Genomic DNA, 22,295 nt, shown 5'->3' with positions numbered 1-22,295 from the left:
TAGTACAGAGCCCTGTGGGACTGCTGGTGACATCTCGCCACCCTGATGTCTCCCCCCCTCACAGTTACTTGCTGTTTCCTGTTGCTTAGATACTTCCTTATCCACTGGAGCACCTTACCTTTTACTCCTGCCTGTTTCTCCAACTTTTGTAAAAGCCTTTTATGGGGTACTGTGTCTAAGGCTTTCAGATAGTCCAAGAAAGTGCAGTCTGCCCACCCTTCTCTTTCTTGTCTAATTTTTGTTGTTAGTCATATTGTTCTATTAACCCTGTGAGGCATGATTTACCATCCCTAAACCGATGCTGGTGGTGTGTTAAAAAGCTCTTTTTCTCCTGGTGTTCTATGAGCCTTTTCCTCACGATCTTCTCCATCACCTTGCATGGTATACAAGTTAGGGGAAACTGGCCTGTAGTTTGGTGCCTCTTGCCTGTCACCCTTTTTGTATATTGGGACTACATTAGCTGTATACAAGCTTTCTGGTAGTTCTTCTGTTTCCAGTGACCTGTTATACACCGTAGAGAGTGGCACACTTAGTGCTTCTGCATCTTCTTTTAGTATCCACAGTGAGATTCTGTCAGGCCCAACAGCCTTTCTCACATTCAGCTCCAACAGATTCCTTTTGACTTCATCACTGGTGAGGTCAAATTCCTCCAAGGTTGCTTGGTTTACCGCCTCCTCATTTAGTGCAGGGGCTTCTCCTTGTTCTATTGTTAAGTCCTGGAATCTCTTGTTGAGTACTTCACACACCTTGTCATTCTCTGTGTATCTGTTCTCCCCTTTTCTCAGTTTCATCACTTGTTCTTTCACTGTTGTTTTCCACCTGATGTGGCTGTGGAGCAGTTTAGTTGGGTCTTTGCTTTACTCATAGTTTACTGAGTACTGAGAGTGTGACATGTAGTGCTTTGCCTATGTCAAATCTTCTATTATCATTGTATCTGCTGATAATTTCAGTGTATAAAAAATATGTAGAGTATATAAAAATTATTTTTCAGAAATTTCAGTCGGTTGATGTATTTTAGAACCATTGAAATGTTTACAATCGAAGTATAAATGACACATTTTAGCATCAGTGGAACGCTAAATTATTAATTCATTCAGTTCTTCAGTTTTTTTTTGGCGACAACAGAAGTCATGTTTTCTCATTCCATCCTGTTCCCTGCAGAGGACAGACTCCAGCAGACGCAGAGTTCAATTTCTTAGATCATGCTAAGCGGTTAGACCTCTACGGCGTTGACCTGCACAAAGTTAGGGTAAGTCTAATAAAAAATGTTTCAATGAATTTCATTATAATTTTTGGAATTTTGTAGAAGATACAAAACTATGGAAGGCATATTATAACCTTTGGCTGTCTTGTGACTTTCATTTAGAAGTACTGCACAGTATTGTAACATGAATAAAGGTACAACTTAAAGTATATTTTGTTGCTGATTGTTAGTACTGTATAACAGTATAACCCCCAGATGAGTATACAGTATAAGTTTAAACTTGTATACAAAGTACTGTATTATTATTTGGGTGTTTATTTTTTATTTTTTTGTACACTGAAAACAAATCTCTCTGTTTTAATATATTTTAAGAAAAGATCTACTGTACTGGTATTGAACCACGTATAAGGTTTAAATTGACCATTTAATTAAGACGTAAGTTTTGATTTTTTTTTTACTTTGGTAAAACTGACATGACTGAAGTTGAAGAAAGTATCCTACATTACCATATAACATACAACTTTAGACAAAGAAATCATAATTTTGTCAATTTTATTGTCAGAATAAAAAATATATTTTTTATATTTAAAATGGAGTAATCCATTGAGGATTAATGGACATAATCCACCCAATATAGTTTTAACAATCTAATAAAATTAAACAAAATAGGATCGACAGTATTTTGTATCTTAAACTCACATACAGTACTTTAAAGAAGCACAACATATTTGAGTTTTATAGTTCATGGTGCAGTACTATGATTTTGAAATGTCTTTAATGGCGTTTCTTAGGCATAATTTTTTCTTTCCAGGACTCGACCAACCGCGAGATACATTTGGGTGTAACTGCGATCGGTCTGGTAGTGTTCCAGAATGCAATTAAAATAAATACATTTAGCTGGGCCAAAATTGTCAAGATTTCTTTCAAGCGGAAGCAGTTTTTTATTCAGCTTAGAAGAGAAGTGGTAAGAAGTAATATGTCTTTAAGTTTATTAGAACTTGTTTCAGTTTAAAGATTCTATGCTCTATATTTTTTTCAACTTGGTTAATTCTCTTAATTGGGAATTGTTAAATTTAACTTGTAACTTCTCAGATATAATCCATAACTTTATTAGGATATAAATAATTATTATCATCAGTGTCTAGTTTGCCAAGTATTGAAGATTACAATGTGAATGTTATCAGAGAGTATAAAGTATGTGCACTTGCTCAAATGCTTGTATGTGCATGCTAATGAAGTTGTATCAAGCTTCTCTGCAATATTGTTCAACTTTATTTTGCCATTCAGTGAATGTTGAATTATTGAAAAGCCTGTTCATAATATTCATCAAATTAAGTTTGGAATATGCAGCAGTGGTGTGGTGCCCTCACCTGAAGAAATGTATCAACAAGATAAGAGTATACACACACGTTACCAACTTTTTCGTTGAACTGAAAAATATTGGCTATATATAGGAGTTAAATAAAATTAGAGCTTAGAGGACCGGGCCGTGGGGACACTAAAAAGACCCAAAATCATCTCAAGATAGCCTCAAGATAAGTCATCAAGATGTGATATTCAGTATTTTGATGGAAGCAGAAAAGACTTATGAGAGGATGTAATGGACACCACCTCTTTTATGCTGCAGTGCTTCAGTCGCCGAATGAAATCAGATGTGTTCGTGAATAACGACCATGTGACCATGATGTCCACGTAGAGAAATGCCAAAATGATAAGTCTTGCTTGTAAAGGCTTTGTTATCTCTATTCAGAATACAGTAGTAATAGAGAGTTAGGTTTAAATGATATATGTACAGGACAGTATATTTACAGTGGTACTGTACCCTAGATTAATAAATTTATATAATTAAAGGAACCTAAAAATATACTTTAGTATTGTATTAGTGTACAGCTTTCAAGATTACTTTTCTATAACTTTGAATAAATATAATGCACCATCAAACATAATTTTATAAGTTTTTTTTTTGTATCGATTTACATAGACAGACCAGGCCGACAGTAAGGAAGACCCAAGTTCTTTTCTACAAATTTTCAAGAAAAAGCTCTATACAAAGGTAGTTTGTCACTTTTTAGTGACATGATTTCCTGGTGCTTTAATAAGTCATTCTAATGAAGAAACCAGCTATTGTGAGATGAAGCTATACCTTGCAGTTTTCCTGTAATTTAACATAGCTTGCCTCAAGTTTTTTGCTCACAATTCCTGATGTTTAGTATGGTATTTTCAATGTATACACAGTAATGACTTTGGTTTTGTTAGTACCTTTTGACAGGTTGACCTAACTAATTTCCCGCAAATTACATAATGTTTTGCATGTGCCACCCTGCTGTGAATATGTTAAAGGGGTGACATTACATAGATAGATTTACTAAAAGCATGTTTTGTCATTACTAGACTTATATAATATTCTTAGGTGACAGGTCTTAAATAAAAGAATTGTAAATTATATATTTATGTTGTGGAGCTTTGAGTATTTGATTCAGTCTAATGTTGAATGTCTAGGGTTGTAATATTCCACAATGTGATGCAACTTTCTCATTTATAAGAACCAAGTTTTAGCTCACAGAAGTGGTACTGCTCTTTTTATTCTATTCACAGAGCACAATAAGTGCTTTAATAGTAAAGTTTCCTTTTATATCTCAGTGATTCAACTCCATATAGCAATGGGATGCATTGCGCGTGTGTATGTACATAACTGTGTGGGGGTGGAGAAGTGGGGGGGAGGGGGTCGTGCATGCATATGTAGTTAGAAGAAGAGAGGTATGCTCAGGTGTCTAGTCTTCCAAGTACTCTTTGTCATATGATGCTTTGAAACTACTGATGGTTTTGGCCTCCACTGCCTTCTCACTTAACTTGTTCCAACCATCTGCCACTATGTTTGCAAAAGTGAACTTTCTAGTTTTTGTTGGTAGCTTTGTTTCAATAACTTAAATCTATGACGTGTTGTTCTTGAAGTTCCAGGTTTCAAGAATTCTTTTTATCAATTTTCACAATTCCCAGTAGTATTTTGTACATAGTGATCATATTGTCTCTTTTTTTTTTCTTCTATCTTCTTATCTTTCTTAGTAGCTTAGCATCATCAGCAAACATGTTCATTTAATTCTGCATTCCTTCTGTTAGATCATTTATATTGACAATAAACATTACTGGTGAAAGAACTGAACCCTGTGGTACTCTGCTAGTAACACTCCTCCAGTCAGATACATTGCCTCTGATTACTACTCATCTTTCCAGCCGTTAGAAAAATTTTCATCCATGTCAGCAGTGTCTCTGTTACCTCTCCAGCATGTTCCAGTTTCCAAAACATCCTCTTGTATGGAACTCTGTCAAATGCCTTATTTTAGGTCCAGATAAACAGGGCAAATGGGGAAGATCTTCGACAAGCCGCTGGCTTCCTGTCCTCATTGAGGCCATTAGTGTTAGTGCCTCTCAGGTAAACAGAGTCAATCCCAACTTTCTCTTTCCTGTAGAATCTCTGTGACTATCATAATATATATGAATTATAAAAACTAAGTAGATTTGTTACACGATCTTCCTGCTCAAAAACCACTCTATCTGTTATTATGTTATATAATTTCTCTTCAGGTATTCTATTCACTTTGTTTTAACTATTTTTTCTTGTGTTTTCACCAGTACACTTTAAGTTTGTCAGTGATACAGGTTTATAATTTAAAGGATCTTCTCTGCTACTATTTTTGTAGACTAGAACATATTTGTCTTTTTCCATATATCTGCTAAATTTCCTATACACAAAGATATCTGGAATATCAATTGAAGTGGAATGCTCAGCTCAGGTGCACATTCTCTCTGAATGCAAGGTGAAACTCAATCTGGTCCAAATGCTTTATTTCTTCCTAGTTCCTCGAGTAATTTTTCCACTTCGTCTCGAGACACATTCATGGTGTTCTCTGGAATTGGCAGTGTCTGGTTCTCTGGAAACTCCATTTTGCACAAACACACTATGGAACAGTTCATTTAGTGTTTCAATTGTTTCTTTTTCATTCTCTGTGAATCTGTTTTCAACTTCTGAATATTATCCTTTACCTGCAGTTTGATTTTAATGAATTTAGAGAATAGGTCTGGTTCTATTTTACATTTGCCTGCTATCCCTTTCTCAAAGTTTCTTTCTGTCTCTCTTCTCACTGCTGTATAGCTTTTTCTTGCTTCTTTATATTGCTGGTATGTTTGACAGTTTGAACTCCTCTTATATTGATTCCATTTTTTGTATTTTGGTCTCTGACCCTCTCTCAATTTCTGTTGACCCAGACCGGATTTCTAGTTCTGCATTTTTGTGTCGGTATAAATTTTTTGTCCCTTTATCATGTATTTCACAAAATTCGGAATATGTCTCATTTACCTCTGCCTAATAGCAAGTCTTTCCAATCAAATTCACTAAATCTGTGCAAACACTCCATGCAAATGAAAGGACCCAGTCTGTGGAACTCACTCCTTGATGAATTAAAAATTGTCCAACCTATGCCTTATTCAAAAGTAAAACCAAAAAGTACCTATTTCATCCTCATAGTTTCCTACCTTGTGCTTCAAACTCACACTGTATCTTGTACAGTACTGCCTACTTCTCCAATATTAGTATTAAAGACATATATCTTCACCAGTGTAATCACCTGTCAATTTATATTGTAGTTATTTGTTGATACAGTATAAAACCTTGCTACAATGTACCTTTTCATCTTACCTGATATGTTAGATTAAGGACCTGCCCGAAATGCTATGCGTGTTAGTGGCTTTGCAAGAATGTAAAAATACCAATCTTATGTAATCTCACCAAGCCATTTATTCTTGTGAATAAATTATTATTTTATAAATTATTATTATATAAAACATACAGGAAAACATACTATGCTCGTTGTGCCTGGTTATAAACCAACAACACCAGGGGGTTCAAACACAGATCTGCACCAAGGAATGTAGACCAGATAACCACCCAGAAGAGAATTTAGCAGGGAAGGGCAGGGCGAAGAGCAATGTGTGGAAGGGAAAAGGTGTCATACTGGGCTATGCATTTTGTTGACGGAGGTACAGTACCGTGACACTTCTCAGCTATTCTTTTTGAACCACCAGACAGCTCACTGGCACAGCTCACTTGCTCAATTCTTCAGGTCCAACATAGGCATCTCTCAGACCTGGAGAGAATTACTGTATATACAAACACAGAAATGCCAAGGAAACTCAAGCTGAACCCAGGAGACCACAAACCAGCACTGACAGATCTCTGGACAGAAAAACTAATTTTTCTACCACCTACTTGAGTATCATTGTGATGATGAAATGTATATTAGCCAATGCACAGATCAAACCATCTTATGGCCTACCTGGGTACCGTTGGGGTATAGTCGACTGCAATGACATGCTGTTAGAAGGTGGAAACTGCTATTAGAAGGTAGAACCTTCACTGAAGTAAATCCATTTGCACAATAATGTATTGGAATATTTTGTAACACAGGCTAAATCACCACTGACTATTTACTCTGCAAATAATAAAACTTATGAACGGCTTATAAAAGGCTTATAAACTCCTGTAGAGGTGAGGTACACCTCAGATGTCCTTCCACTCACTTGGGTAGCAGTTGGAAAGGCCCAAACAATTAATATATATAATGGTAGCATCTGTGACCTTGATTCTATTTTACTCAATCCTTATAAGTGAAATAATAGTGTAAAAGTAGCTTCCATGACCTCAGGGGATCATTTACCAGTTCAGATAAATTGACTGCAACAAAGTCGTGAATATTTAAACACAATTGGTCAGTATTTAAAAACATAATTATAGATGATGGCTGCCAACAGTGTGTAATGATGTTATTGGGTAGGTCGATTATCCCCAAACCTTTAATGCCTTAATACAGGTAATGTGTCAAAAATTGAAATGATGCTTAAAGACCTTGCATGTGGGGCATAACAATCCATACCACAACAATCAAATAAACAACATTACTGCGCAGCAGATTGATGAGGAAAAGGACCTTAGAGTCAGAATACATCGTTCACTTAAAGTTGCACAACAAGTGGGTGCAGTAGTAAAGAAAGCTGACCAAACCCTAGGAATAATCAAACATACTACTGACTTTAAGGAAAAGAAAGTACAGTAGTCATTCAATTGTATAATTGAATAAATAAATTCTATGTTCTTTCTGTCCATAAATTGTCTTAGTAATTTTTTTATGAATAAGTGTGCATTTCCTTTCATTAAACGTTAGTTTAGTTAATTTATTATGCACCCCCCATTCTCATCCTGTAGGTGGTAGTATAAAGGATTACTAGACAAATACAGTAATATGCTCAGGGATTTAACCCCCCCCCCAAACAAGACTTACTATCTGTGTGAATATAGAAATAAAATCTTCATTTAGCTGACTGATGTGATATATAATGGCTGGTATAGTGTTGGGTAACTCTTGATTATGCTCCTCAACCGAGATCTTGTCTCCATTGGTCACTTAAGTATGCCCTTGTTGAGGACTTATAATGATGCCGACAGGTCATGTCTTCACCCTCATTCCCTTTGCTGTCTTTTTGCTCTGGTGAATCTTTGCCATAATTTTAACTCAAGCTCTGGCAGTGCTTTCATCCAGACTTGTTTCGTGTGCAAATGTCATACTTATACCATCTATGAAACCAATTATGAGCTTGCACTGCCTTCGAATCCTGATATATCTGCTCCATTCAATTTTGGTGAGATTGAAATGAACTTCCAAACATGAGAGTGGTATAGAATTGTACATATTGCATGATAAGTGTGAAGCAAATAGGAGGATGTGTTTTTGTGGAGAGGCAAGTCACTAGTTATATGTACTGACTTGTTGCCTGTGATGCATCTCACCACACCTTTGTTTTCTTTACATGAGCATGTATGTAGTCTTGAGAGTCACATACCCGCTACTAAACAACTTTAAAAGTTTAACCCATCTACAATATGCTTAATGAACTTCAGTGAATATGTTGTATCAGAGACAGTATGGTACTGGTATATAATGGTGCCAGCATATTAAAACTCCTATAAGGCAAATAGTAAATTAATAGAAATACAATACAGTACCGTAAAGTGTACACAGTTAATTGGAAGTAATATTTTGTCACTTTGCATAGTTGGAGTTTAAGTTAATCTTTTAAGAAGGAAAATAAATAGTTGGGAAATAAGAATGAGAAAATTTATATTTTACTACAGTAGATAGTATAATTCATTATTATTTTATAATGTTGATCTATGCTGTCAATGTTATAGGATAAGTTTCCTTTGCTGATTTGTAAAACTCATAGAACTTTTTATTAATATAGTGTTGTACTGTAATTTAAGAAATTGCCCTCAGAGGTCACACAAAATTGTATAACTTTATTTCAGTCTGAGAATTATGACAGTGTGTTGGGCTTCAACCTTGCCTCATATAGGGCATGCAAGTGCTTATGGAAATCCTGTGTTGAACATCACACATTCTTCCGACTACATACTCCGAGGACTCCTGCAAGAAAGTGAGCAACTGTACCCTCTGTATTCATTATGCAATAAGTGAAAGGAACATTTAGCAGTTTAATTATTATACATTACAATATAGTATCTATTAAGTTGAATGATCTCAGCAAACTTTTTACCTTGTAAGATTTAGTAGTTTTCATTTCAGTTATAATATTACCTAATTCAATAAGTTTCAGTAATTCCTTTAACCAATAGAACCTGTTGAATTTTGAATACCAATGGTAAAAGAAGTTTGTGTCTAACACAATACAGTATATGGTGTATATTTGATCATTTATAAAAGGTTTACCTGTACTGTAGTTGGTTTTGAGAGGTGTTCTCCAGAAGCTCAGCTTGGAGCCAGTCTTGTGTGATAACTTCAGTCAAATTGTTGCTTGCAACAACCCACAGACCCACATGTCCAATGCAACCTGGCCAATCTGGCACTTGTTGTAGGAATTTGTCCAATTGCCTCGTGAAACATCCACTTTTGTTCTGGAAAATATTTCTTGTATATGGTGAAAGCTAAAGAACCGTGGGCCACTGATGTTCATTCAACATTCTCTGATTGTGCTCACAGCACCTCTAATCTTCACTGGGTCTCTTCTGCATTTCCTACAATACCATTTGCTTCAGTAAACTACTGTATATTTACCGGAATTTACCCGAGTTTACCTAAGAGCCCCTGACACTAGTGGTCTCGACGAGGCCAGGAAGCCGGCAGCTTGTTGGAAACCTGCTCAGCTTCCTGTACATGCTGCAACATCAATGAGAAATGTGCAAAAGTAATTTTTTAGTAGAATTATTATTTTATTAAGAATTTTTGTTAGGAATCAAAACATTATAGGTACAAATCCACAAGGGCCATGGCGAGGATTCGAACCTACGTCTGTGAGTATCCCAGATGCTGCCTTAATTGACTGAGCTACGACATGGTAAAAGAGTTGAAACCGAAGTTCTACTGAACTTACTGGATCTTGCAGCCTCTCCGAGACACAAACCAGGGTTTTGCACAACTCCCCCATGCACTCGAGCTATGTCAATAGGCCGTTCTACATTTACATGTAATGAAGGAAGGGCAAAGAGGTAGAACGGCCTATTGACATAGCTCGAGTGCATGGAGGAGTTGTGTAAAACCCTGGTTTGTGTCTCGGAGAGGCTGCAGGATCCAGTAAGTTCAGTAGAACTTCGGTTTCAATTCTTTTACCATCTGTTCATGTCGTAGCTCAGTCGATTAAGGCAGCGTCTGGGATGCTCACAGACGTAGGTTCGAATCCTCGTCACGGCCCTTGTGGATTGTTCATTGATGCATCACGTTATTGTGATTTCTGTGTGTAATTATAGGTACAGTATCTACACATTTTAATTGTATAATTTATGAAGATCTTTTTACATTATTTTGTTATACAGTATTGTTATAAATTTATGATCTTTAAATACTGTATGTCTGTCATATTTTTGTACCTCACACAGCATGTGCTGTATTTATGTTGCACAATATGACAGAAAAGCTTATTAATCATTTGTTGTATTCCAGAAATCTGTTGACTTTGGGCAGCAAGTTTCGTTATAGTGGGCGTACAGAATTTCAAACTGTGGAGGAGTGCAAAAGAAGAGCAAGAGTTGAACGCACATTTGTTCGGTAAGTTATGACTAAACTTGTGGCTTTCAGTGCATAAATAAAATAAGAATTACATAGGACCATTTTGGACATATTATTGTATAAGGGAAGTGCTTGAATGCTTATTGGCATGTAAGACACAGTGTAAGGTGAGAGATTGATTTCTTCTTTTGTTTGGAGAATAGTTACGTAGATGTTCCAGGTATTTCAGCCCCAAGCAGAGTTTCATATACTTTTATGGTTGAAGATACATTATTGTTGTGCTAGGTATTTTAGCCCCAAGCAGTGAGGGGGTAGTAGGTTGTGAGCCAAGAGTTGTGCAGCCACTTGATATGGATTCTTGATTTGGATTGATATAGCCACTTGATATGGGGTTGATGCTTGATATCAAGCATTCCTAATGCACATACCTCCATTATATTTTATTTATTCTTATTTTATCCTGAGGATTTTGTCCCCTCTTGATCCTGTCTATATGTTTAATGCTCTGTTTCCGTCTTTGAGTTGCCCTTTTGTGAGTGGTTTGTGCAGCATCATATACACGTACTATTCAGCCTTCTGATGAAATATTAATGTTATAATATTTTTTCCTACCATGTTTCTATAAGTTTCCTTTCATGTTTCAACATGTTATTGAACTATATTCCACAAGTTCAACGCATTCTCCTGGTTTCTCACTATGCTATAAGAGCTGATGTCCAGAGACGTGCCACTTTATAATTTACCACAGTACAGTACTACTATGATGCTATAATATCTCCTACAACCACTCAATTGCAGTCATTAACTTGCCACCTCCTTTAATTTAAATTACCAATCTATACCTTAACTGCTTTTCTATATTTTGGTATGGTAAAGATTCTTTCAACATTATAGTGGCTTCATCCTATTCCCTTCTTTATACATTTTGAGCCATTGCCTCTATCTTTCATCACATAATATTAGTTCTTAAAGTATTTTCTCCATCTGTTTCTAATTTAATTATCTTTGTCAACACCTTTTTATTTAAACATACATTTCTCATTCTTTATTCACTATTCAATACTTCTAGTGGGAATGCTTAATTAACCTTTGCATATTTTCTTTTCCTCTTCTTTTCGTGGCAAATTTCTACACAATTAAGTCTGGTTATCAGCTTTTTATCCTTTTATTTTGTATCTCAACCAACTAGAAATTTAACCAATCTCTGAGACACTGCATTTTGATCTGACACAACACTCGTCTTTTTCAAAGTCCTATCAATTCACTTTACTTATCACCCTCCTTATAACCAAAAAGAAATCAATCATTACTCTCAGTTACATTATCCCTATTAAGAACTTACTGTATAACAATTTAAATTTATTTCACATGCAGGTCACCGTCCAAGAGGTTTGCGCGTCAAACTGTGCCTACACCAAGTGAATTAGGCCGTAAAGCTAGATCAGGCTCAGGTTCATCTCTAAGACCTCGGACAGACTCATCAGGATACAAAGTTACTTCCCTCCAAGGTGCGAAAACCCCCAAGATGGCATGGGGCGAAGCTCAAACACCCGATGAGTGAGTATTATTTCCAGTTATATATTATAGATCTGGAATGAATGATGAGCGACCAGTTCCACGAGTCTTCTATCCCTGAACTGGATTATAGAACAGGTTCCTTTTGATTCAGACCCTCCTTTTGGCGAATATAGAGTTAAGATCTTGACTGACCCTAAGGTGCAATGGCCAAAAGCCCTTCACCAAAGAGGCAGAATATTTCAATTTTTTATTTATTTATTTATTTATTTATTTATTCAAGAAGGTACATTGGGTTTATGAGAGTACATAGCATTGATGTTTTTACATTCTTGCATTGCCACTAACATGCATAGCATTTTGGGTAGGTCCTTAATCTAAAAGATAATTTTTAAGTTGGTATTTGTAGCAAAATTTGAAGAATACTAATAGGTACATTTTAGTAAATTATGAGAATTATAAACAGGTACATTGTAGCATAATTTGAGGACTATTAATAGGTACAGTACATTGTAGCAAAATTTGTGTTCAACATAACTTGAACCAATCAAGCAGTCCCTATGGTGTAGTGGTAAGACACTCACCTGGTATTTCACGAGTGCTATGTCCTGGGTTCTTATCTTGGCCGGGGAATATTTACTGGGCACCAATTCTTAACTGTAGCCTCTATTTACCCTACAGTAAAATGGGTACCTGGTTGTTAAACGATTTGGCGGGGTCGTATTCCAAGATACATAGGATTAAGGACTTGCCTGAAATGCCATGCGTGCAAATGGCTGTACAAGAATGTAAGATCTCTTGTATATATAAATAAATAAATACAAAATAATAAAAAAACTGTGATATAAGTTGATAGCAGTGATTACAGTGGTGAAGTTGACATGTCTTAGGCACATATATTGAGGGAGTGCAAAGCACAAGATACAGTGCAAGTTTGAAGCACTAGGTAGGAAACTATGAGGATGAAATTAAGTACTTTTTTATTTTACTTCTGAATAAGGCATAGGTTGGACAGCTTTTTAATTTGTTAAGGAGCGAGTTCCATAGACTAGGTTCCTTTACTTGCATAGAGTGTTTGCACAGATTTAGTTTGACTCTGGGGATATCAAAGATATATTTATTTCTGGTTTGGTGATTATAGGTTCTATTAAATCTGTCACGGAAGAGTTTCAGATCAGAATTTGCATTAAGGAACAAGGTTTTGTGTGTAAATATCACAAGAGAATGTACGGAGTGAGTGTATGTTTAGCATGTTAAGGGATTTAAACAGAGTAGCTGTGTGTTGTCTGAAAATAGTTAGTTATTGTTCTGATAGCAGATTTTTGCTGGGTGATGATGGGCTTGAGGTAATTTGCAGTGGTTGAACCCCAAGCACAGATACCGTGTGTAAGATAGGGATAGATTAGTGAGTAGTGAGTAGTATAATGAGAGGAGAGCAGAGTGCGGAACATAATATCTGATTTTAGAGAGTATACCGACAATTTTTTATACTGTACTTTCTTTGACTATGTGTTGTATGTGGGTGCTGAAGTTGAGTCTTTTATCTATGTATAGGCCAAGGAACTTTCCACCATTTTTATTGCTGATGTTAACATTGTCTATTTGTGCTAGTTCTATGCTAATTCTAAATGCATAATTGTAAATCAGGTAATGCCAAGGGTGTATTCAACCTGTACACTGTGTACATACAGGGTATATGAAAAATATCTATTAATAAAATCTCCAAATGGAAATTCATTTCTAGAATTGTATGTGTATAATGCCTGTGAGTGCATGACTGTAACTTGTGGGTGAAAGCCCACAAGCAACCATTTTGTATCAGAATACAATTCTTGTATCCAGATACAAGAGTTTAAGAAGAGCTTGAGAGCCAACCAATTGTGAAGGTTGGTATACTTGTGAAGATGTGGGAGGGAAACAACACCAACTTGCACTCTCATTATGCCCGCTGACTGTCTCTGTCTGAACAAGTACAGTATATAGAAGAAGCATGATACAGGTTCCCAGTTAATCCATGTATTCCTAATACACATAGATACAATCATTGTCAAGCATATACACAGTTTACTGTATTCTGTTTTGGACCAAGTAAGAGAGGTAGCTCTTCATAGAGTGATACATAAATGGATAAGCTTAGTAGAGTTGTATGCTTTGGTCTCATCGTGCCATACTCTCACTCATACACCAACATTTCTGTTGTGTGATGAACGTACTTTGGCCATTATGATCTCTCCCAGGCATCCTCAAAAATAACACTCCTGGTCACTCCACTTACACTTATGTTTCACTCCATGGAAATAGCCTCATCTAGCCTACATCAGACTGCATGAGGGATAGAGCCAACTCCAGCTAGCTCACCTGCTCTGATGGTACTAGTCTCGGTTGAGACTGCTTTTCCCTGGGGTGGGTAGTTGACCTTCTGTGTCTAGCAGGAGCTCTAGGAAGGGTCATTAGTGTTATTTTCTATCGGCACAAATATCCAAATGACAAAGATGGGCTATATATAGGCTGCTGTTAGAGCATATGCCACTGCAGCTTTGCTATGTTCAACAAGGGCAACTTGTATACAGGGCTACAAGTACTGAGGATACCTCAACTCAATAGTTGAACTTAAAGGTCTCAAAGTACAGTTCGTTTAATTTTTTACTCACAATTGTGGGATCCTGGATTCAATTCCCAGGCATGCCAGTAATGATATGGCAGTTTATTTGGCTTACTGACTATGTTTACCTAACTGTAAGTAGGTGCCAAAGAGTAAGACAGCTGTTGTCGGGTTGTATCCAGGAGACGGTCAATTGTGCAAACTTGGTGGGACCTCGATAAAAACCTAAAGGATATACTGTATACAGTATACACAGGTTTCCTGACATAACAAAATGAATTGAGGAAACCCATACCTTGGCAAAATTAATCAAAAGTTTGAGTCTGTTAAACCTAGGAGGTGTATCTAAGAAAATCTCAACTACACATCACAAATCTTTCCCTGCCTCTCCTACCCATAAAATACTTGCAACCCCGCAATGCAAAACCCCTCACAAAGCATAGTGTAGCATCAGGTATAAAGGTTATCAAAATAAGACATTACGGGCAATCCTATAGATACTGGGAACGATATTTGTTACTTGTAACCTGGGAGGACCTTCAGCTGCTCCTGGCTAAATTATCGCAACTTTTAGTGTAACTGCAATAGGCCAGGAAATGTATAAACCCCCTCCCCAGGAGATGCATAGGTGTTCACTCTCCTCATCTGGCTAGTAGACATTTACCTGCACTGCCCTCTCTGAAGCTTCCCTTCTGTACCACCCTCCCACTACTGCCCTCCCTGTACCACCCTCCCACTACTGCCCTCCCTGTACCTCCCTCCCACTACTGCCCTCCCTGTACCACCCTCCCACTACTGCCCTCCCTGTACCTCCCTCCCACTACTGCCCTCCCTGTACCACCCTCCCACTACTGCCCTCCCTGTACCTCCCTCCCACTACTGCCCTCCCTGTACCACCCTCCCACTACTGCCCTCCCTGTACCTCCCTCCCACTACTGCCCTCCCTGTACCGTCCCTCCCACATTGTTCACCTGTATTGTGCTGTGATCAAATACATTTGTTGATAAGCGGCCTTCAACAGGTGTTGTTGATGACGTGGGCGTGACGGCAGGCGGCCGCCTGACTGATGGCCAATATGGTAATTATCGGCTTGACGTCACGCCCGTGAGAGGTAGTTTGTTTGTCCCCGAGCTGGTCTTGATTACCGGCAGCTGTGTAGACTACCTGTGGGGTGGGTGTAGACTACCTGTAGGGTGGGCGTAGACTACCTGTGGGGTGGGTGTAGACTACCTGTAGGGTGGGCGTAGACTACCTGTAGGGTGGGCGTAGACTACCTGTAGGGTGGGCGTAGACTACCTGTGGGCTGGGTGTAGACTACCTGTGGGATGGGCGTAGACTACCTGTGGGCTGGGTGTAGACTACCTGTGGGCTGGGTGTAGGGTGGGTGTAGACTACCTGTAGGGTGGGCGTAGACTACCTGTGGGGTGGGTGTAGACTACCTGTGGGGTGGGTGTAGACTACCTGTGGGCTGGGTGTAGGGTGGGTGTAGACTACCTGTAGGGTGGGCGTAGACTACCTGTAGGGTGGGCGTAGACTACCTGTGGGGTGGGTGTAGACTACCTGTGGGGTGGGTGTAGACTACCTGTGGGGTGGGTGTAGACTACCTGTAGGGTGGGTGTAGACTACCTGTGGGGTGGGTGTAGACTACCTTTGGGGTGGGTGTAGACTACCTGTGGGGTGGGTGTAGACTACCTGTGGGGTGGGTGTAGGGTGGGTGTAGACTACCTGTAGGGTGGGTGTAGACTACCTGTGGGGTGGGTGTAGACTACCTGTGGGGTGGGTGTAGACTACCTGTGGGGTGGGTGTAGGGTGGGTGTAGACTACCTGTGGGGTGGGTGTAGACTACCTGCATTATTGCTGGCGTAGCTTTCCTGCATTGAGGGGTGGTCTAGTCTACCTGAAGGGTGGATGTGGTATCCTACCTTCAGTATGGGTTGTGTGGTCTACTTGCAGTGAGGAGGGAGGGGGGTGTTGGAGCCTACCAGCAGTGAGGTGGGGGGTGTGTAGACCACCTTCAGCGGGAGGGGAGAGGGGGAGAGAGGGGAAAACCAAGAAGAGAGGAAGGGGAAGAGGGGAAGATAAACAGCGTGACAGATGAGGGTGCCGTGTTGTGGATGATGGCAGTGGAGGAAGTAGGGTAATGTTGCCTTAAAGGTGAGGGGCTCGTCGCTGGGAGTGTTCCGCCCCCACGCCTCGTCCTCTGTCACCCCGTCCCACACCTGCTCCCTACACTCCCACACTGTGGGGGGTGTGGGAGAGTAGGTACTGTCTTCTGGTAAGAGTGGGAGAACTCGTAGCCTCGGAGAAGTAACAAAAACGAGAGCAATCAGATAAACTCTCCATTATCTTTTGTCTCAGAATTCGTACGCGTACTTTCTTTTACAACCTCTCTTTAACGATAAAGTTGGATTAGATATTACAAAAACATGGCATTTTCCACACGTCCCATGGGCAGGCGGCCTACAATGGGCAGGTTCCGGGTTCTATTCCTGGGGGCAGGACGAGGTGCTAGTGCACGTTTCCTGATGTCTCTGTTCACCCAGTCGTACATAAGTGCTTAGGAGTTAGGGATTTGATGTAGATAACATGCAGCTAACATCAGACGTTGCCCTAGCCTAGGGAAGGGGGGCCTCGGTAGGCCCGTTACTCCACGTAGACAAGTATATCCGGTGAGACTTTGTATTAAATAATATAGAAAGAAATTTATCTTAAAAATGCATGAACACATGAACCTTTCAATAAATACCTTTCAGTTTTGCCATTTTGGTACACTTACTTGGAGAGGGTTCAGGGAGTCTTACGCCCCAAGCCGGGCCTGGGGCTAGGTTTGACTTGTGAGAGTGTGGTCCAAGCAAGCTCTTAGTGTCGGGGAGCTGCTTGTCGGGCCGGCCCAGAGCTCTTAGTGCCGGGAGCTGCTTGTCGGGCCGGCCCGGAGCTCTTAGTGTCGGGGAGCTGCTTGTCGGGCCGGCCCAGAGCTCTTAGTGCCGGGAGCTGCTTGTCGGGCCGGCCCAGAGCTTATCAGTAGGCTACACACTAATATTTCAATAAAACCAAAACACCACTAATACAGGTCTCACATTACCCTTCTCCGGCCATTTGAACTTAAAAACATCCAGCGTTTATTGGTGATTCTGAATTTACCTGAGGGTCATCATCTCTCTAGTGGCCTCGGCGGGGACAGGAAGTCTGCGGCATGTGAAAAGTTCCTTTCATTATTCTTGAAGACTTTTTTTTCAGCTGAATTTTGAACTTTCGTACCTAGTCTTGGTACGAAAGACTAGGGATAGGTCTTGGCACTACCCATGTGACTAACATTACCTCAACATAAGCTATTCTCTCCGTCTCCATCACACACTCACTATGTTCTCAGTTTCTTTATGTAATCCAATCTACGAGGTGCCACTCAGCGTTCTGGGGCCAGATTCACGAAGCAGTTACGCAAGTACTTACGAAAGTGTACGTCTTTCCTCAATCTTTAACGGCTTTGGTTACATTTATTAAACAGTTTACAAGCACGAAAACTTCCCAATCAGCTGTTTTTATTGTTATAAACAGCCTCCTGGTGCTTCAGAGCTCATTAACTGTTCAATATTTGTAAACAAAACCGCCAAAAATAGATAAAAGATGTACAAGTTCTTAAGGGCTATCTTGAGGTTATCTTGAGATGATTTCGGGGCTTTTAGTGTCCCCGCGGGCCGGTCCTCGACCAGGCCTCCACCCCCAGGAAGCAGCCCGTGACAGCTGACTAACACCCAGGTACCTATTTTACTGCTAGGTAACAGGGGCATAGGATGAAAGAAACTCTGCCCATTGTTTCTTGCCGGCGCCTGGGATTGAACCCGGGACCACAGGATCACAAGCCCAGCGTGCTGTCCGCTCGGCCGACCGGCTCCCCGGGCTTTGTAACACCGCTCTATTGTAACACCACCCTAAAATGCACCACTATAATGATGGAACACCACTAGAATGGAACACTAACTATCCTGAGTAACACTTCCTCATCGGTTGCACTTGGTAACACTGTTATGGGCTGACATATGATGGTTACACCGGAACCAAAGGTACACTGCCAATAAGGAAATGCTAACACAGAGATGAAATACGCTGCCACCATCTGCCTTTGACCATTGAAACTATATCAAGCAACGAGGCAAGAAACATTGCTTGACTTGGAGAGTACTTTCTATGACTGTCATTAATTTTGAAAACGGTTGTCAGCCACTATATCCAAAAGGCTAAGAGGATTCAACAATTGACACAGACGGGAAATTTAACGAGTTTATTGAGACCAAAATTATGTCAATCACTACTTATACATGCTACACTAACACTGGCAAAAAGTTAAGAAATTTGGACATGGAACAAAAACTCAGAGATCACACACATTACCTTAAGCTATCTCTCTCCCGGGCTGAGATGTTCTTCACAGCCCCGCTTTCGATCCCGGTGTACCGCCCTCTGCCTCTCCTATATTCCTACAGGCCCTCTATATACAACCCCCACAGGGGGAGGGGGAGATCTGCTGTTGCTAGACCAAAAGTGTACAAACACTCAAGAAATATTTCAAAAAGCTTGTTTGACATTCACCATACACTCTTCAAGAGAGGAGTTATTAATTACGTGTGTGACTGACCTCTGACCTGGCCAAAAGGGGGAGATCCAGGGATGTTTACACATAAGAATCTGGAGTCTAATTTCCTTGCATGAAATATTACATACTTGAGACTATGCTGACTAAGACTAACCCAGGAATTTTTAATCAATATACAAGATAAACCGGAGGTCATCTGGGCTGACCTCTTGGAGAAGGCTTCCCTGGGTGTGAACTCTACGGGGGGGGAGGTCCTGGGTGTTACAGCTTGTGTAACTGCTTCGTGAATCTGGCCCCTGGTTAGAGCAGTGTGAGCAAACTGTTCTCTTACAAAGAACGTCGCTTTTCGCTCTTAGGCGTTACATAAGACCAAAAATTATCGTACTAGAAAATGGAAGCGGCTGGCAAAAGTGTCGTGCTGTTCCGTTTTCTTGTTTTGGGTCCTCTGGTAGGTTAGGAGAGGACACTTTTAATTGACCGTGGAGATAGTTCTCTACGTGTGAGAACTATTTGGGCTTGGCACGAAATGGGTATTTTGTCATTTATCTATTGCACCGAGTTGTGCAATAGTGACACCTTTTCGCGTGTTTTTAAAGAATACGGGTGACTGTAGGGAGCGTGCGCAGTCATTATGAGCGCTAGCACTCATTTGTGAGAGTGAAAGTAGTCTCTCACCGACCTATGGTTCGATGCCGTCTCAGCACTCCTTAATCCTTACTCCCACAGCGTCAACGGAAGGAATAATGCTAAGTGACGGAATCCAGGAGCTGGTGTAATGCTGGGAAGGTGGTTGTCGGGGCGACCCCAGAGCGCCTCTGCTGGATAACTTGCCTCTAAAAAGAGTGGATATTTGAAGGTAAATAATCCGCCTACACACACACACACATATATATATATATATATATATATATATATATATATATATATATATATATATATATATATATATATATATATATATATATATATATATATATATGTGTGTGTGTGTGTAGGCGGATTATTTACCTTCAAATATCCACTCTTTTTAGAGGCAAGTTATCCAGCAGAGGCGCTCTGGGGTCGCCCCGACAACCACCTTCCCAGCATTACACCAGCTCCTGGATTCCGTCACTTAGCATTATTCCTTCCGTCAGGCGAACAAGCCTGAATGGTCCCCAGGACTATATGCGAATGAAAACTCACACCCCAGAAGTGACTCGAACCCATACTCCCAGAAGCAACGCAACTGGTAACTACAGGGCGCCTTAATCCGCTTGACCATCACGGCCGTCAAAAGGAAGTGATAGCCGAGGCTATTTGAGCCACTTCCCCGACGGCAACTCGGATGGTAATCTTGGGCATAGCATTTCACCAAATCACCTCATTCTTTGGGGCACACGTGAGGAACACAAATGCGAACAAGCCTGAATGGTCCCCAGGACTATATGCGAATGAAAACTCACACCCCAGAAGTGACTCGAACCCATACTCCCAGAAGCAACGCAACTGGTAACTACAGGGCGCCTTAATCCGCTTGACCATCACGGCCGTCAAAAGGAAGTGATAGCCGAGGCTATTTGAGCCACTTCCCCGACGGCAACTCGGATGGTAATCTTGGGCATAGCATTTCACCAAATCACCTCATTCTTTGGGGCACACGTGAGGAACACAAATGCGAACAAGCCTGAATGGTCCCCAGGACTATATGCGAATGAAAACTCACACCCCAGAAGTGACTCGAACCCATACTCCCAGAAGCAACGCAACTGGTAACTACAGGGCGCCTTAATCCGCTTGACCATCACGGCCGTCAAAAGGAAGTGATAGCCGAGGCTATTTGAGCCACTTCCCCGACGGCAACTCGGATGGTAATCTTGGGCATAGCATTTCACCAAATCACCTCATTCTTTGGGGCACACGTGAGGAACACAAATGCGAACAAGCCTGAATGGTCCCCAGGACTATATGGGTTCGAGTCACTTCTGGGGTGTGAGTTTTCATTCATATATATATATATATATATCTTTTCGTGTGTTTCGTCAGTTTGGTGTTGACAACGGCTTTAATCAGGCCGAAACGTGCACTTCCTTTCACATTTCTCTGTGGATTTTCCGGAGATATATATATATATATATATATATAGATATATATATATATATATATATATATATATATATATATATATATATATATATATATATATATGTATATATATATATATAGATATATATATATAGATATATATATATATATATATATATATATATATATATAGATATATATATATATATATATATATATATATATATATATATATATAGATATATATAGATATATATAGATATATATATATATATATATATATATATATATATATATATATATATATATATATATAGATATATATATATATATATATATATATATATATATATATATATATATATATATATATATATATATATATATATATATATATAAAGATTACGACGTCTCGGTTAGTGCTGGAGCTTTTATCAGATGGGTTTAATAAGGCTCGAGGCCGGACCGAAGCGGCGTCACCTTCATGTCACGTGTGCCCTGGATATTTGATCTTTAGCCACGTTATTGTCAGCACCAGAAGCTGTATTCGTAACAACATACAGGTCATGACAATAACGGCTGGACTAAACAGGTCTTCAGCAGTCTAAATCAAACCTATCTTTTTGGCATAAAGCGAGTAACTGTTTAGCTTGCAACTTGTATACCTGAAAGTTGTATATTTAAGGTGATAAACGCTGAACACACCTGCATGTCACATGCAGAATTATTCTCAACTTATACCTGAGTAAGTTATAAGTACACTTGTATGACAAGTGAGCGGCGAAGGGTTGTTGTTATTTTAGATTCAGCTACTCGGGACACTGTTCCCATGTAGCACGGGCTATATAGTGAGCCCGTAACGGCGAAGGAAGGGGTGGTGATGGTGGGTCCGGCGCCTGGACTGGTCTCGCTTCATGCAGGTCGGCGTTCAATCCCCGACCGTCCAAGTGGTTGGGTACCATTCCCCCCCCCCCCCCCCCCCCCCGTCCCATCCCAAATCCTTATCCTGATCCCTTCCAGGTGCTATATAGTCGTAATGGCTTACCCTATCCTGCGGTTAGCTAGCGATGATTATTGGTGATGATATATTGGTGATAGTGGTATTTAATGTCCCCGCGGCCGTGTGAGGTGGAACATGTAACTGTGAGGAAGAGCGCGGGCAACACTCACCGAGAAAGCGTACAGTCACGGGCTGAAGAACACACTAGTTAGCGGGAGAACTGAGCCACATTCGGTTTGGCGCGGTAA

General features: G+C 39.9%; 1 protein-coding gene and 1 long non-coding RNA gene across 10 annotated transcripts in view; one reads left to right on the top strand and one right to left on the bottom strand.

The window, feature by feature from the left end:
* The window catches only part of LOC123761262 (protein tyrosine phosphatase Meg), a 328,139-nt gene that overhangs the window by 145,417 nt on the left and 160,427 nt on the right, over positions 1-22,295 (top strand). For 4 of the 8 annotated variants that reach the window (XM_069301504.1, XM_069301454.1, XM_069301713.1 and 1 more), the window contains 6 exons: positions 1,162-1,249; positions 2,016-2,168; positions 3,186-3,257; positions 8,562-8,689; positions 10,210-10,314; positions 11,650-11,832. In XM_069301504.1, the coding sequence (XP_069157605.1) occupies positions 1,162-1,249; positions 2,016-2,168; positions 3,186-3,257; positions 8,562-8,689; positions 10,210-10,314; positions 11,650-11,832 (729 nt within the window). The remainder of the gene's footprint in view (positions 1-1,161; positions 1,250-2,015; positions 2,169-3,185; positions 3,258-8,561; positions 8,690-10,209; positions 10,315-11,649; positions 11,833-22,295) is intronic. The other 4 variants (XM_069301750.1, XM_069301643.1, XM_069301582.1 and 1 more) reach the window with 1 other exon arrangement.
* LOC138350663 (uncharacterized) overlaps positions 8,357-22,295 on the bottom strand; it is a 43,008-nt gene continuing 29,069 nt past the window's right edge. Inside the window, exons 1-3 of one of the 2 annotated variants that reach the window (XR_011222185.1) lie at positions 15,364-15,565; positions 8,983-9,167; positions 8,357-8,679 (exon numbers count right to left, since the gene is read on the bottom strand). This is a non-coding gene — a long non-coding RNA (uncharacterized lncRNA). Of the gene's footprint in view, positions 8,680-8,982; positions 9,168-15,363; positions 15,566-22,295 lie in introns of those variants that run through there. The other variant, XR_011222189.1, reaches the window with a different exon arrangement.

The sequence above is a fragment of the Procambarus clarkii genome, chromosome 1 (assembly GCF_040958095.1).
Source record: "Procambarus clarkii isolate CNS0578487 chromosome 1, FALCON_Pclarkii_2.0, whole genome shotgun sequence".
NCBI lineage: Eukaryota > Metazoa > Arthropoda > Malacostraca > Decapoda > Cambaridae > Procambarus > Procambarus clarkii.
The sequence above is the reverse complement of the archived record's forward strand: the minus strand, read 5'-3'. Positions and strand labels throughout refer to the sequence as shown.